At 28.7% G+C, this 17,074-nt stretch overlaps 2 protein-coding genes across 2 annotated transcripts; one reads left to right on the top strand and one right to left on the bottom strand.

Annotated features, from left to right (window-relative positions):
- The first annotated feature begins 2,631 nt into the window (after positions 1-2,631).
- Positions 2,632-3,513, top strand: LOC119667225. The gene is made up of 2 exons (XM_038076514.1): positions 2,632-2,689; positions 2,738-3,513. The coding sequence occupies exons 1-2, from the start codon at positions 2,632-2,634 to the stop codon at positions 3,511-3,513; spliced, it is 834 nt and encodes a 277-aa protein (XP_037932442.1).
- A 3,720-nt stretch (positions 3,514-7,233) lies between these two features.
- LOC119671873 (irregular chiasm C-roughest protein) lies at positions 7,234-16,069 on the bottom strand. The gene is made up of 8 exons (XM_038082695.1): positions 15,947-16,069; positions 12,609-13,218; positions 11,748-11,948; positions 10,704-10,880; positions 9,147-9,249; positions 8,956-9,083; positions 8,284-8,704; positions 7,234-8,124 (listed from the first exon to the last, which is right to left on the bottom strand). Exons 2-8 carry the CDS (start codon positions 13,146-13,148, stop codon positions 7,448-7,450), a joined length of 2,247 nt encoding a protein of 748 aa, XP_037938623.1. The 5' UTR covers positions 13,149-13,218; positions 15,947-16,069; the 3' UTR covers positions 7,234-7,447.
- Positions 16,070-17,074: the final 1,005 nt, after the last annotated feature.

The raw sequence follows: 17,074 nt of genomic DNA, 5'->3' as shown, positions 1-17,074 counted from the left end.
CCATTTTTTGAAAGTGAGTACCAAACGAAAAAAAAAAAAAAGTACCAATTTTGGTACTAAACTACCATAAGTGGCAACCGTGATCAGTGCTTCTGGAGTTTTGGATTGCAACAACTACCTCAATGTGCGTGATTCGTCTTTCTTAGCGCAACTTCTCGCAACTTTGAACTCAATTTCATTCACCTCTATTTGCTCTGCTTCATCGCTTCGATTCGATTGTAAAAATTTGCCTTAGAACTATCGATAACCACATAACGTACTTCCAACTTATTGTTTAACTGCGGTGTTTGTTTATAATTATAAAATATTGTTGTTGATTTATTTAAGCACACTAATTGCAAATAGTGCAATTAAGCCATTATCACCTTTTCTTATTGGTCGTTGCTCTAAAGAGTGTTTAGTATTTTACTTAATAATAATGTCAGTGCAGAGTGGACAAATTTAGTGGATTTCCAATCGAATTAATATCGATTGGTTTTTCTGAAATAATTTTGTATATAAAGTTTAAATGTTTTTAATAAAGTGCAGATAGATAATATTAAGCAATCTCTGTGGTGTTCAATTTTTTATTCTCTCTACGATTACTTTAGATTACAATCAATAAAATCAATTTGCGCTACCACGCATACCAATTAGCGAACTTATGGATTTTTCAAATCGCCAAGTCTAACCATCCTTGAAACAGGATTATTTAACAATCTTACTTCTGACATCATTTGTTACGAATTTTTGTTTGAAAAGATTTCTACTTTGAAGTTAAACTCTAAATTCCAATCGAGACAGTTGTATTTTGCCGATCAAATTTAATATTTAATAGTGTGAATACTTAATATCATAACGTATGAGTTTATGAATTTGTTTATGAAAATGTTATTACTTGAAATATAATAAAAAACATAAAACTGTATTGCGGTATCTGTACCGTTTTATCATGGCTAACAGGTATTAAAACACATAATATATAGAGGTCGGCGAGACGAGTAGTGACAGCAGTTACCCTGATAAGCGTGACGTAAACGCTAAAAAGTGCAAAAAATAACTCTTTAAAAAAATGTGTCAAGTTCTGGTCCTTCAGATATTATTCCTGAAAATAAGGGTAAGGTCATTTTAACTTTTAGTAATGCTAGTAATAACATAATTACTCCAGTTTCTGCTACCTATAAAGCAATTTTTTCTTCACTTGCAGTGCTGCTAAAAACGCTTCTGCATTTCATCTTTAACTAAGGTACCATCTACATCTCCCTTGAACTACTCCCTTGACTGCATAAGTCACTAACCAATCTCTCGCAGTTATCGCTGTCAATGATGCTAACATGAAACAACTTCGAACAGCATCAAAGTCTCTCTTAGGAACGCCGTGTACGAATTCGAAGCAGTGAACGACAACTCTTTGCGTATCCTAACTAAATGTAAGGATACCTTTTAAAAAATTAACAAAATCTTAAAAGACCTCAAAGTTTTGAGGCTGCTTTAGCTAAAGATTTGCACCAATTTAGTTTTTTCCGCAACGCTAAGTTCATGCCTCCAAGGATTTTATAACCAATAACCCTGATAGATATCCAAGTTTTTCTATTTGAGATCTGCATTCAACTCCAAATATGTGCCAACACAACGAACACTATAGAAAAGGTTGTGAAGATAATAGTGAAAATATGAATGGGTTCTTACCGGCCATAGTTTGAATATATATATATATATTATATATATTATGGTTATTCAAGTTTTTTAAAAAACTAAAAAATAAAAAGTATAAAACTCATCTGTAATCGTATATAATATTTATGAAGTATATAATATAGTGTTTATATATGTCGTATACATATATACCATCACTTTCAAAATTAATTCATACTGGTAACTATTTATTTGTACATAATTTATATTTAGTTCTGAAATATTGTATAATTTTATTAATAATTTTATAAATGATCATAAATTTGTCAGTTTTATTTTTAAATGCCAATGGAAAGATATAGTAAAAAAAATTTTTTACGCTCAAAAATTTGTTTTACACTTTTATTATTAACATTATATATTTGTATTAAATGATCGAAAAGAACGTTTTTGAAGTTTATTTTGCTTCATAATTATTATTTGTACTTTTGCGTATTGTTATGTCTAAGTACTTTTAGAAACGCTTAAAATGAAGTGCACACACGTACGTGCCTAGCCTGGTATAACCAAACATATTTACATTGTTTGCTTTCTATGCTTCAAGTAGTTTGTGGACTAAGGCGATTGTTTTAATTAAGACCTACATTGGAAATATGAAACATGAGTCTGTGAAATCGACTTTTTACCGTTATCAATTCGCTCCTTATGCGAAAAGTTGCTGATCATTACAGTAATGTACGGACTGCTGATAAAAAAAGTGCTTGAAGCAAATTTCAGAATTCGGTTAAAGTAAATAAAGCAATCGTCTAATATTTGTACTTCTTTTTTGGATTTCACATTCAATACAATTCAATTGAATTCAATTCTAAATGCGCTCCAAAATCAGTATAAAAGAGGGAATAAATTTTCAATGTGCATCAAATTTTCGTCAACAATCAAGAAGAGCTTACCTAACGACTTCAGCGTAATAGTTTTAATTAAGTAAAAATGAGACAACTCTTTGTTGTAGTAGTAATAATGGTAGCGATTCTGTCTGCTCAATCCATTCCGGCACCTGAACCAGAGCCAGTACGAGGTAAATGTTTATAAATGTTTATATCAATGTGTGTATTATTAAATTTAGAGTGTTATTTTAAACAAGGTCGGCAATCATCATATGCAAATGAACAAATAAATCATAAAGTTCGAGTTGTTGGTCCTGGAAGTTCCTCTGACGATGATGCACATATAATTGCAGAACTACGCCAAGCATCTGATACATCTGACGTTAATGAAGATAATGTTGAGAGCTCTGCCGAAAAAGCTGATGGTTCAAGTGGACGATTGTTTTTAAAAAAGTTTTTGCTTTTTAGAAACATTTTTGGAAATAGTAATCAGCAGCCTGTTATACCAATAATTATCACCGGTGCAACAGGCACTACAGGAAACGTTTCACCCACATCAACAGTCACATCCACAGGAACGATTCCTTCAGCAACTGGAACCATAACTACTACACCAATAACTACGACTGCAACTCGAATGATTCGTTCTGGATATAATGAAGATGAAGAAAATGATGCCCCGGAAGAAATTATTATGAATGATGAACAAACTCTTCAAGCAGCTCTTACAGCTGGTGCTCAGGAATATGTTGTAACTGATGAAGAAATAAAGGGCACATCAGATAGTAAAGGAACGAAACAGCCTGCTCGAATCAATCTTAGACGTAAAGGTGCGAAAAAGGGACAAGTAATAAGTGTTCGCATTCCACCACAGTATCGACGTTACTTCAAAAATGGTCAAAGAGTTATGCTCAACACAAATAATCGCCCAGTGAAACGACGCGTGGTAAAGAAGCGTGTAAATAATAAAAACCGTAGGAAAATTAACAAAAGGACCCGCGTCGTTGCAGCTTAATTAAAAATTTATGGTGTGATTCAACAAGAAAAAGTAAAGTTTTAAAACTGATTTGTAAGAATAATACTATTCTATTTAATAAAAAATATATAAAATCATTTTAAATTCTTTTACATACTTTGAAACAAAATCAATTCAGTTTAAAATCGATTGACTATATACAAATTTGTGAGGCACTCCAATAATAACTTTATTCTGCTCTTTTAGTTGTTACCAGTATTTCTTTCACTTCCGACGTGAAGATTTTCATTAACTTATTCAAAACCTTTTATATATATATACATATTTCTGCATATGTATTATATTTAATATTTTCTGAATATAATAACATACGACTTAATTCGATTTTGATTAAACAGAAAATTTTATTTTCTGCATTCCATGAAATGATCTATACACAAAAAACCGAAGAAATGCGAATTACTGCAACATGCAATTAGCGACTTGAACTTCGAGGGATAATCGTGGAACATTAAATGAATTTGAATGCTTACGAAATATAGTAGCTATTAATGGTGGCAGTATACAGGACGTGAGTGCAAGAATACGAAACGCGACAATATGGAGATCCACCTTTTATAGGTTTATGATGAAATTAAACATTTTCAAAGCATGTATATTATCCGAACTGCTATACGGTTGCGAAACATGACTCGTAACCGAGATAATTCAAAACAAAGTGCGTGCGTATGTACAGCGGTGCCTTCAGAAAATATTACGTATCTTCTGGCCAAACCGAATTTCAAACCAACAACTGTGGGACAGAACAAGTACAAACGATATCAACATAAATGTCCACAGGAGAAAGTTTGACTGGATTGGTCACACCTAACGAAAGCTATCAACTGAAGTCTGTTTTTAAGCTCTTACGTATGATCCGCAAGGCAGCAGAAGAAAAGGAAGACCTAAGATTACCTGGCGCAGATCAACACTAAACGAAATCAACTGCTAATCCACAAACCTTGACAGATCATACATCAATATTGTTGATCTCAGAGCAGTGGCAGTAAGAAAGCAAAGATGGAGGCAATTTGTAGATAGCTTATGCCCAGTATAGGGGGAGCTTGAAATCAGGTGACGCCAAGTAAGTCTTAATAATATTCCATAAAATACAAAAACGTACAAACTTGTTAATTTATTAGTTAATTGTATAAATTAGAAGTATTTACTCTCGCTAATCGTTGTAAATCTTTCGTTCTTTCTTTGCTTCGTTTGCCTTACAGTTGGTCTTCAAACAATCAAAACGAGTCTGTTCTTTCTAATTTTCCATTTCATTGCTACTGTTATCATAAGATAACTGACACCAAAACTTAAGCTTGTTTAATGAGTACACAGATAATCCAACGAGCAGGATTCGTTTGGACTTCGATAGGTCTTTAAGAAACTTTTGGTCATTTTCGATAACCTTTATAATAATAAAGGGTTCTTTATAACACGTCACCATTCTCAAAATTAATTGAGAGTTGCAAAAAACGCTTATCGTATGCTACTTTAGCTTGCTTACCATTAATATATTCTGTATTCGTTTTTTACAAATCTATTAATTTATCAGGGGTTACGATATCTTCGTTAGAATCATCGCATTCTGGAATATATAACAAGGTTAATATCAATAGAGTAGTATATATAGGGTACATTTCGTTGTTTGTCTTTATACTGAGCTTCTAACATTTTTATCCCATCGTTTATTAACAATATTCGTTGATAAAAGCATAGATAAGAATGTTTGATTTATATATTGTTTGATTTTGACTACACATTCCTTCGTTAGGTTTTTGTTGCATTTTAATTTGGTTGTTCGTACAAAATCTTTCAAATCATTAACTGTAAACGCAGTGCTTCGGTCGTTACTCAATTGCATTGCAAATAGTAACTTACTATTTTGTCATCTCAATTCGATACAACAGACGACTGTAATGCATCCTGTACTCATAATTTTCCGGTATTTTCTCTTGCTGTGATTTAACCTCTATTTTCTAAATAGTCACGTCTCGAAGTTTTATAGCAAATAATCAGTAGTATCCATCTTTTCTGGGCTTCAATTTACGCTATGTCGATTTCATGCAAGTTTTGTAATGGAGTTCACTTTAGCGCATCCTTGTGTTCTATTTGTTTCTCACTTTTATATTCGTATGTATATATTCTGCTCACTTTGGAAGACGTGAACTGTGGATTTATTGTTTCGGGTTCAAAGCGTAGATCCACGATTTGTCACCTGCCACGATGTCATAGACGTGTTTCTAGCTATCTTGGTCGTATTTTTTCAGCATATCCTTGCACCAATAATCACGTACCTTCTTTTGAGCAGTCGTGAAATTATGAGGAATCCAATGTGAACCAACCTTTCTGACAGCTAAATATAGATGTAAAATTGAATATAACACGCCGGTTTATCTCAATCATTTCTCGTACTGCTTCGACGTTTTCTGGCGTTTTATAGACACCGGATATTGTGTTTCCATCAACAAATGTCGAACTAAGTTGATCGATATTCAATTCTCCCTCAAAATTAAATATGTGGAGAAATGTGATTCGATTTGCGTTGTTTGGATTTGCGTCGCATTTTGTCGGTCACAATTAATGACGCATATCGGGGTATAAGTGTATATATTAAAGCGTCACATATGTATGTGTGCTGGTGCTTTGCGGCTCCAAGTGCAAACATAACACTTCCATATGAATTGCGTTTAAATGTAATGGCATATAAGAGTGCATCGTTTACTGTTTCTTGGGCAGAAAGTGTATGGGTCATGCATGTGTTTTTACTTAAGTGAAAAACAAAACAAAAATGCCGAATTACCAATGTTTCATACAAAAATTTTTCACTGGTTAAGTACTTTGTTTTAATCGACTCCCAGAAAAAAATGCATTTTCTTCACATTTTTCGTACTATAATGTTTAAATCAAAAGATTTCATTTTATGTGATTTAAACACTGGTTTAACGAATAAAGAATAATGATTTTTATAGAAAATAAACAAATTGAATGCATATATATAGGAAATGTATTTACAATCAGATATAAATGTCGAATACGAAAATTTAATGCAGCTTAAAATTAGATATATATCTTAGCTAGATTAATATATTTGATTATATATATATGTATATATATATAACATATACATGAAGTATATTACATATATCATTGAGTAGAACTCATGTTATATAATAAAATGTCCTTAAAACTATAAGCAAGCCTAATATGAAAACAATACGAATTTTAAAATATTTATTATTTTTCATTTATAAAGTGATAACATCAGAAGTCTTTTAAGCATTTTCAAAAAATATCCTAATAAAGTTTAAGTTTTTATGTATATACTTATGTGTAAATTTTATTAATAAAGTTATAAGACACTGTGACTAATCTTAACTAGTTCTTAAATATTGTACAATTATTAAAGTTTTTATTTTTACAATTTTTTTAGAATCAGGTACTTTGGTTTGCTGTTTATATTAAAAATTACAGAAAAACTAACATGTATTGTGTTAAATCTGTAAACGTAAGTCAACAAAAATTTCCTGAATTAAGTACGCATAAAATTTATTGATATCTCTTAAAATATTAATTGTTATATTTTGCAAAAACAAAACAATATTTGGCAATTTATTAAATATTTTTTAACTATACACATACATATATCAATATCAAGAATATTAAAATTATTTATGAAATAAAATGTACACGCCCTTCTTATTTCTAATAATATCTCCGAAAATGGCTTCATGAATATTAACTTTCTTCAAAATATTTAAATTTAATATAATAATAACCTTTTGGTATATATTTCTATATTTTGATCTTTAAATTAAAATTGGAGAATATCAAAAACCTTTAGCATTTTCAATTATACCAAACACAATATAACGAAATTGAGATCAGTCTTACAAGAAAAAATTGTTAAATCTAGTTTAAGTTGATGCTTTTGTAGTTAAACCGCCGTGGGTGGTGGCAAAAGAGATGCATTTGATGATCTTAAATGTGGATTTCCGTAAATAGCGCTGTAACGGGGATCAATGTTAATCGATAAACTGTTTGCTTGAATTGTTTGGCCAACAGTATTCGGATTAAAGTTACTACCATTTGGGGCAGAACTTATTACTGTACCCAGATTCGATTGCAAACAAGGTAGGCCATTTTCTTGTTTAACATCACGTGAACCAATTATACTTCCGTTGAGTCCTCCATTGTTTGAGAGAAATGTCATTGGAATATTTTGAAAATGTTGATGTAGCTGTTGTTGTTGCTGTTGCTGTAAATGGTTCTGATGATTATTTTGTAAAGCGATAGAGCTATTATCCGATTTAATAGAACAAGTTGTGAGGTATTGGGGTGGTGGGCTGTAATGTGTAGCATAATCACCATAAGGCACATAACCACCAGAAATATCAACCTTCAGGTCGCTATAGTTTGAAGAACGATCACCAGCATCCATTTTACATAATATATTGCCAGTTTTGTTTATTTGATGTTCACTTATTACATCAGCTGGCGGGAGTTTGACTCCTCGTTTACATTTTAAATAAACAATTACTATTATTGCAAGTATTAAGAGAATTGCAACTGTAAAAATACTACCCACAATTGTCATCAGAAGTGGAACACTTTCTAAAATATAAAAATGTATCAATACATTTATAGTACTACATATACTACTATATGTATTATATTTACTATACAAATATACAGAAATATATATAATTATATATAATATGCTATAGCGATTTATAATAAAAATGTTCATTTATTAATTGAAATCTTACTTACTTTGCGCCAGCAAGACTATTTCCGCAACATCGTTTCCATAATCGTTCACAACGGTACAATTGTATTTACCGTAATGATAGGACTGACTGTCTTTAATAATCAATGTTGATTTTACTCCCCCATTAATTGCATCAACTAATATTGAATAATCTTGACTAGTTTCAGTACTTATTTCATGGCCGTTAAATGTCCAGGATACGTGCCGAGCTTTCGGTACAGAACTAGCATAACATTCTATTCTTGCAGTGTCTCCTGTATAGCCATATTGAAAGTGAGGTGATGAAATTCTTGGCGATCTTTTAAGATACACATAAGCATCTGAAGATATTTCTGAGTAGCCTGGAACATTTGCTTTACAATAGTAGCGTCCAGTAGTTTCGTTTGTTAAAGTAAAAGTTAAATTTGAAATCGATCCAACAACCTGTTAGGTAACAATAACAATTTCGGATTAGACAACCTGTTATATCGGAGAATATCAAAATTTTTCACAGTTTGACAAATTAATTGCATATTTCTTCTAATGGGTAATATTTTTTCACATTTCAAAAAAAATTTATTTATATTCGATTTTGTTTGTCTCAATTTTTTTTTTTTGTATTTTTAATGTGCAGAAAAGATTTCCTTTATTATCGATAATCTATGTTAAAAAAAAGAAATGAAAAAATTATTTACCCGATCAGTTGGATGCTGAATCCAGATAATATCTGCAGAAGGATTGCTGTCTACTTCGCAAATTAATGAGACAATATTTCCAACATCAGCCTCTATAGATTGTGGTCGTAGTTTAAATGTCGGTGCATCTATTTTATTCAAAAAAGTTTACAATTACATAATAATATTATATACTTATATAAGAATCTTACAGCTTATATCAAGGGTTTCACTATCTTCACTTTTACCAATGCTATTCTGGACTTCGCATTTAACGATGGCATCGTGAAACTTCCTCGTAACATTGCGAATAACCTGAAGTTCAAAAAAAAAAAATGCATTTTTTATTGTAAATAGAAACCGAACATAATATTTTCTCATTATAAATACTCTTTAAAATTTAATACAAATGTTTCTTTTATAAAATAATACAAAAATAATGCTGAATGCAAAAAATTAGCTGCAGGGTTATCTGTTAGGTAACATAGCGTACTTGTGGTTGAAATTTTTATCAAATTTTTATTTGTGTACATATATTGTTTGGACCTAGTTTTAAGTTGCAATACACATCATTCCAATATTCAGTGCGGGGCATTTTATATAAGTGAATACATTTGAGGGTAATTTGGATGAATTTGCAGCAAAAGCACGGCCATAATTTTACCGATGTTTCTTTTCAAAGTGTCAAGATTTTAAAGATTGTTCGCTTTAGCATGACCCTTTTCAAAACCCAACTTAAAAAAGTTACAAATCATATAATCTTGGTGACCAATTCTCATTCTCAAAACAGAAATTGTTGTATGGCTTGTGAAAGGGTCAGATATCTAAGGTATACATATCTTTAATTTCACATCAAAAAAATAGGTAATCATGCAACTAGGATTACAATTGACGGTTTATATCACAGCTTCGCCACTTTCAAAAAAGTACAGACTCGATGGTCTTTCAGATATCACTACTCACCAGAATTAATACGAAAGGCGACTCTTAAATTAACCTACGACATTTCTCAAAAAATGCAACTATGTTGGAAATCATCATAGAAAGACCCTATAATCCATAAAATGCACCAGTCGGCCTTGTGAGGAAATAGTAACGGTAATTGTATGTAGATTACCAGCAAAGCCCACTTTAGATGACTATGTATTACCTTGAATTTAACATATAAGAACGTTGTATGGCAAACATAACTCGAGTAAAGAGATAGTCAGTAAGCACTTTAAAACTTACAAGCTAAAGATCTTCGCAGCAATAATATTTTATCAATAAACTACATAATCACATTTAAAATCGAATGTGATGTTCGACGCGATAACCACAATTGAACCTCATCCAAAATACAACAGTTTGACGTTCTCTGCGTTATTCAAAACTTTTGTCTCAAGTTATGATTGAAATTCTATTAAAAAGGAGCTAACAAAAATGATAAACATCAAAAAGTTTAAATCAAAAATATGTCTTATGCCTTCTAAAGGATGAAAAGATTAATTTTTAAATAATAAATTGGTTTTGTAAAAAACCATTAAGCACGATGACTAGATGATATAACTAGATGATTTCATTAAATCAATTTGAATAAAAATATATGTAAAAATATATCTATAAAACTTTCGATGGTATTTTACCACGTTATAGTAAAATCGTAAAATGCAATATCTTCAGTTAATCAAATATAATGGACACCAAAAAAAAAAAAATACCGGGTTATGCATTAAGTTATGAAATTTGATAAAAGAGTGGTGTGAATAAAATAAGTAAAGTTATCTTACCATTTCAGTCTTTTGACCGCCAATGATAGGCTCATCATTTATATACCAACGATAACGAATATCACTTGGATTAGCATCTGCCTTACATTCTAAACGAACTTGAGAGAACTCTGGTATTCGATCAGTTGATGAAACTCCATTAATTATGCTGACTTTAACTTTCGGTGAATACATAACCTGGAAGAGGAAATAAATAATGCATTAAGAAATATATTTTAAATATTTTCAAAACTAATACAAAATCAAACGTAAACAATATTTTTATTAATTAAAATTTGAGTAGAACCACATATCAAAAGTAATTTTACGTATTTTACGACTTTTGGATAAGCAAATTGGTGTAATAAATGATATCAGAAAAAGAATGCATGGATGGCTCAGTCGTACCTTAAGAAGAGATACGCGCTGTATAACTCTTTCAGCCTTAGAATGCAAACAGGCTGGATTAAGAAGAAGATGACATACAAAAACAATATGGAGACAATATATGGAGACTCTCAAAATATTAACTTCACTAAAATTTAATCAACAAAATTAATATTCTAAGATTCCTCTTAAGTGTGTCCATAAATTTTATTCATTTTTTTAAAAAAGTTAATTTGTTGAGAACTTTTTGTGTTTGACAAATTATTTGTTACCTCAAATTTACTCAATAATTAAAAACCAGGGCATCGAACCGGAATTTTTTCCATTTCGTTCCGGTTCAAGTTAAAAAAAATATATCGGTTCGGTTCCGGTTTCCGTTTCGACAAAAATATCGGTTTTTTTTTTGGTATTTGGTTCGGTTCCGAATTGATGCCTTGCTGAAAACAGCATCAAATAATGAATATTAGTATTTTAAAACTAATATAGCTTCTTGAAGAGAAAAGGGAAACTTATTATTCTCCAATCGCACAATAGGTTCTTTCTATAATTATTTTCGCATTCAGAGGTCTAAAATACTTCAGAAATTAAAATTTCATTATATACACAATTCTTGGCGATTTGTGTAGCATCAAACTTGAATAGATATTTTTTCAAAAAATATAAAATATATATAATCACCTCAACACGTATTTTAACGGAACGATATGTTCGATCAGCAGTGTTTTGAGCTTGACAAGTAAAATATGTATTATGATGTTCTTTCTTTGGAGATAACCGCAGAGTAGATTTTGCTGTAAAACGACGTTGGTCCGGCAGCTGAGAAACAGTGTATTCAACGTTTTCAGTCAAAACATTACCAAACCCATCAATCCATGTTATCTGAAAAAATATTAATAATATAAAATAAAACTTATATTAGTTTTTTTTATATTCATTTATTTAAATGTTTAACTCATGATTCGGATTGCAATAACTAGTACGCTTAAAAAATTGTGTTTATAAAAAAAATACTGAAGAATCTGTAGAGACTAGCTTAGTTGATATGAAAGTCATGGTTAATTTTGTTATCTATAATGTGAAAACAGTAATAAATAATTTAGCTTATTTATCAAATATCAATACTCTACCCTTGCCATTCAACCGAAATGAACATTTATATATTTTAAGTTTACATGAGATCTTACATATGAATAAATGTATCGATAACGCATATTCTAATTTAAAAATTTGAATAGTTCATAAAAGTGCTCAGTAATGTTATTATTAGTGATTATTGTTATAAGGATTTATTTGAAAATTTTTAAATCTTCAAAAAAAATGTAGCTTACTCAGACATATACACACTAAAATTAAACACTTCGGAAATTAAAAAATTGAAATAGGTGGTTAACTACAGAAGAAATATTAAATTAAGATACCTATAATATGCAGACAATCACTATAAACACATCTTCTAAAATTTCAACGAACGGAGTAATATTGCAGGGTAGAAAAGTTTTGAAACTTAAAACATAGCTATATAATGTCGTATATAATTACCTCAGCTGCTGGCTTTCCACCTGCAGATATACACTCTATATCAATCTTTCGATCCTCTGTTGAATAAATAACATCACCTTGCATTATTTTAGGAGCTTCAGGTGGAACTAAAACTTTAAGTTCAGCAAAAGTGGAACGAATTGCAGGTTGCGCTTGAGGGCCAGGACTAACTTGACATTGGTATCGTGCATCATCATCTAATATTACAGGATATATATCCAATGAATAGTCTCCTTCTTCATCACTTCCAATCATTGAATATCGTTCAAAACCACTTAAATCACGAGATGTTCCTAAACCAAAATCATCTTTAGTCCATTGCAACACACCTTGTTTGTTGATTACACGACACGGCAATATAACCCTTGCACCTACAATAGCTGTTTGGTCCTGCGGTTCCATGGCGAATTGTTGATTTTGAAAACTATTTGAAAGTGAGGCTGCATTTTCCAAATTTACTTCTGAAAGCTGTTTTGACACCGCGGTGTCAATTAAATTTGTTGCACATATTGTGATCACAAAGAGAATATTACGAAACATTTGGCTCCAATTTGAAACAATTTTTAAACAAATAATATATTTTATACTGATTTCCTGATTTCAGATTGTCCTGAAACATATAACATAATGGAAAAAATATATTTTTTGGTTAAATTAAAAAGTTACTAAATTTAATATATATATATGAATTAATCACATGCTTATTATGTGATTTTCAATCAATATTTTCTAGACAGGTTTTAGTCTGGTTTATGAACTTATATAAAATACTAACATATGATTTATGAAACTGTTTGCCACTAGTTGTTCTTTCATTTTGCTATGATTTCTTTATTTAACCTAAATTACAATTGCAAATGTGCTATTATTTCTAATATTTTAACAAATATTATTACTTAAAATACATGAATTTACAATATTATCAAGGACGCCTCTAGTACAGGTTCAGTTTACTACTGCATAAAACAAATATATTCAACGTTCAGTCCCACGCAAACATTCGACATATGTACATCCAAAACTGTACGTGGGCGCAAATTCAAGCAGTGCTTGTTTCTTGAGGGAAAAACTCACTATGCTAATGAGATTAAAAACTCGAAAAAATGTAACAAAAGGTTTATAAGCAAAACATTATACAAAAATATTAAAGTAAAATAGATTTTATAAGCAAACAACCAAAATTTGATTAATAATTTTAATAATACAACTATATATTTGTCGTAGTGAATTTTACTGCATATTATTTACATACAATATTATATCAGTAGCTTAGATAATTTTTGTCAAGGGGAAAAAAATTGAAAAATTCAACTCAATCAATTGAAAAACTTTGTTCAAAAAGTGTCAGCAATTATAAGATTTGCAATCATTTAAACTAATCGTTTCCACATATTGTAGCCTAAGTTATAGATTTCGACATAACGTATTTAGAACCCTTATTTGCATTAATTCTTATATAACATAGAATGAAACTTCCTTTTCATGTTTGCAATCAAATATCTATTATCTATAAAAATAGAATGGACATTCTTAGATTACGATATATATATCGTATAAGTTCTCATCAAGATCTATAGATCATTTTTTTGTATTATATTATATTATACATTATATATTGTATTTAATTATATATTATATTATAAAAATAATATTATTACATTATGTTATAATTATATTTTTATTATATTATATTATAATAATAATAATATTATAATATATTATATTATTTTATATTATATTATATTATATTATATTATATTATATTATATTATATTATATTATATTATATTATATTATTTTTATTATATCATAGTACTATAGTGTTTATTATATTATATTACTATACATGTAATCATATTATATCACTAGATTTTTATTATATTATACTATATTTTTTATTATATTATATTTCTATATTTCTTATTATTTTATATTTCTTTATTTTTTATTTTATTATATTTTAATATTTTTTTTTATTATATTATATTATTTATTATATTATATTATGTCATAGTACTATAGTGTTTATTATATTATATTACTATACATGTTATCATATTATATCACTAGATTTTTATTATATTATACTATATTTTTTATTATATTATATTTCTATATTTCTTATTATTTTATATTTCTTTATTTTTTATTTTATTATATTTTAATATTTTTTTTTATTATATTATATTATTTATTATATTATATTATGTCATAGTACTATAGTGTTTATTATATTATATTACTATACATGTTATCATATTATATCACTAGATTTTTATTATATTATACTATATTTTTTATTATATTATATTTCTATATTTCTTATTATTTTATATTTCTATATTTTTTATTTTAATATTTTTATTATTATATTATATTCTATTTTTTTATTATATTTTATTTTTATATTATATTAATTTATATATATAATATACCGGCAGTAGCCGTCAGTAGCCGTATGTCATTGCTATAAGCCTTATATATATAATATAATTGTTATAATTTTCTATATAATACAACAAATTTAAAATGAAGTAAAATAAAGCTAAAATACTACTACTATATAATATAACATTAAAATATATATGCATGTGTATATGTATATTATATCTTTTTATATAATGTAATATTATAAATAATAATCGTTACTGCTAATATTAACTTTAGTTTGTTAAAAATATGTCTAATGTCGGCATTTGAATAATGATTGTTTTGTACTGCAAGCACTAAGTTGTTTAAATTCGTTGCTATGTTGCTTACTTAACTTTGGATATTCTACTTGCAACCACCAAATTTTTGTTCTAAAGGAGAGTTCTTCGTTTACATGAACCGCTCAACAAAGGATGAGTCATCGTTCCAAACATACATTTCAATGTAACTTATGAGTACATGTGTGGGGTACATGCTTAAGGGTATCTTCCATATTAAACTTTTTGAACATATATGACTAAAGCTTACTGGTTTTTCATAAATGATTCTGAATGAATCAGAAAGGCATTAGCTTCCTATTGTAATGAATAAAAAAACAGCCCTGATTCTGAGTGAATCAGAAAGATATTAGCTTCATATTGTTATGAATAAAAAAACAGCCCCAGTTGCGCTAACATTTAAATAATGTTCATGGTCTATTTAAAAGAACTGTGTTTCCACATAAGAAATTTTATGAATGTGAATTTAAAACAATTTAAATATTAATTGGTTTTAATTAATAACATAAACGAGAAATGAAATTATTTTATGGTTTTTGTGGTTATGATAATCTTTAAATGAAACTTTATTTTGATCTTCTTACTGTTAGCAAAATTAATTAATTAAGTAAACTTTTAAGTAATACATACGTTCAAGGCAAACGAATTTCATATAGGCAGTTATATAGGAAATTGAAATTGCTATTTATACTCCATCAATATCTTCCTTTATGTAATTATGTATGTTTATTTACAAAATAAAATATTTCTGTAAAACAGATGTCACACTAATATATGCAGATAAATCATATTTTAATTAAGGTTTTTCATATTATTTTTTTTATCATAAGAAAATTATATTTTTTTGTTGTTACTTGAAAATAAAAGCAAACATTATTTGCTTATTTTCTATTTACACCAAAAACTAATTGTATGTTTTCAACAATTTTCACAAACTTCACAATTAACTGTTTACTTTTAAGTAAATCTTATATTATATATGCGTATATACATATTTAATCCGTCAAAAACAAGTTCTATACAATTGTTAAACACAATCAACGCGTCTTAACTTTTGCCGACATAAAACTCGAAACGTTCCGAACAACACTTAAAATCATTTTAACCAAGAAATCTGTGTGACTTGTGTGAAGGAAGTAAATTTTTAAAAAATGAGAGAGTATTTTGGTTTGAGTATTAAAAAAAAATATACCAATAGAGTATACACGTTGTAAGAGAAAAAGAGGATTTAAAGTTTTTAAGAGTAAATAATTAAAAGAGTTTCGTGGTGTATGATGAATGTACATGAACATTTTTATCACACCCGAGAAATACATTTGAAGCCCTACAAAAATTTATCACATACATATTAAATATTTATTCTTTTCGTAGTTTGTATCTCAAAAATCGAAGAATTGAAGAAGTAAACCTTCAACTTCTGAACCTATAATTAATGATATAACACAGAGAAAGACTTGAAATTCACTTACCTTTATGCTACTTTCACAGTATTACTTAACAGTGTACGTTGTACGTTAATAAGTAATACAAACACATGTGTGTATGGTGTTTTGCACATGTGTGTGTGTATGTGTGTACTGTGTACTTCAATAATATTAAAATTATTTTTTATTATTATTGAACTCAATTTACTTGAATAAAACAAAAATTTAATTTTCATTCATTCATATCAGTTTCATACATTAAAATATGATGATTACTAAATCTGAACTAAATTTAACAGATTTTAGTTTACTTAATTACTTCAGGAATTGTAAA

Source organism: Teleopsis dalmanni, chromosome 1 (assembly GCF_002237135.1).
Source record: "Teleopsis dalmanni isolate 2A chromosome 1, ASM223713v2, whole genome shotgun sequence".
Taxonomy (NCBI): domain Eukaryota; kingdom Metazoa; phylum Arthropoda; class Insecta; order Diptera; family Diopsidae; genus Teleopsis; species Teleopsis dalmanni.
This window is presented reverse-complemented; position numbering and strand designations above follow the sequence as displayed.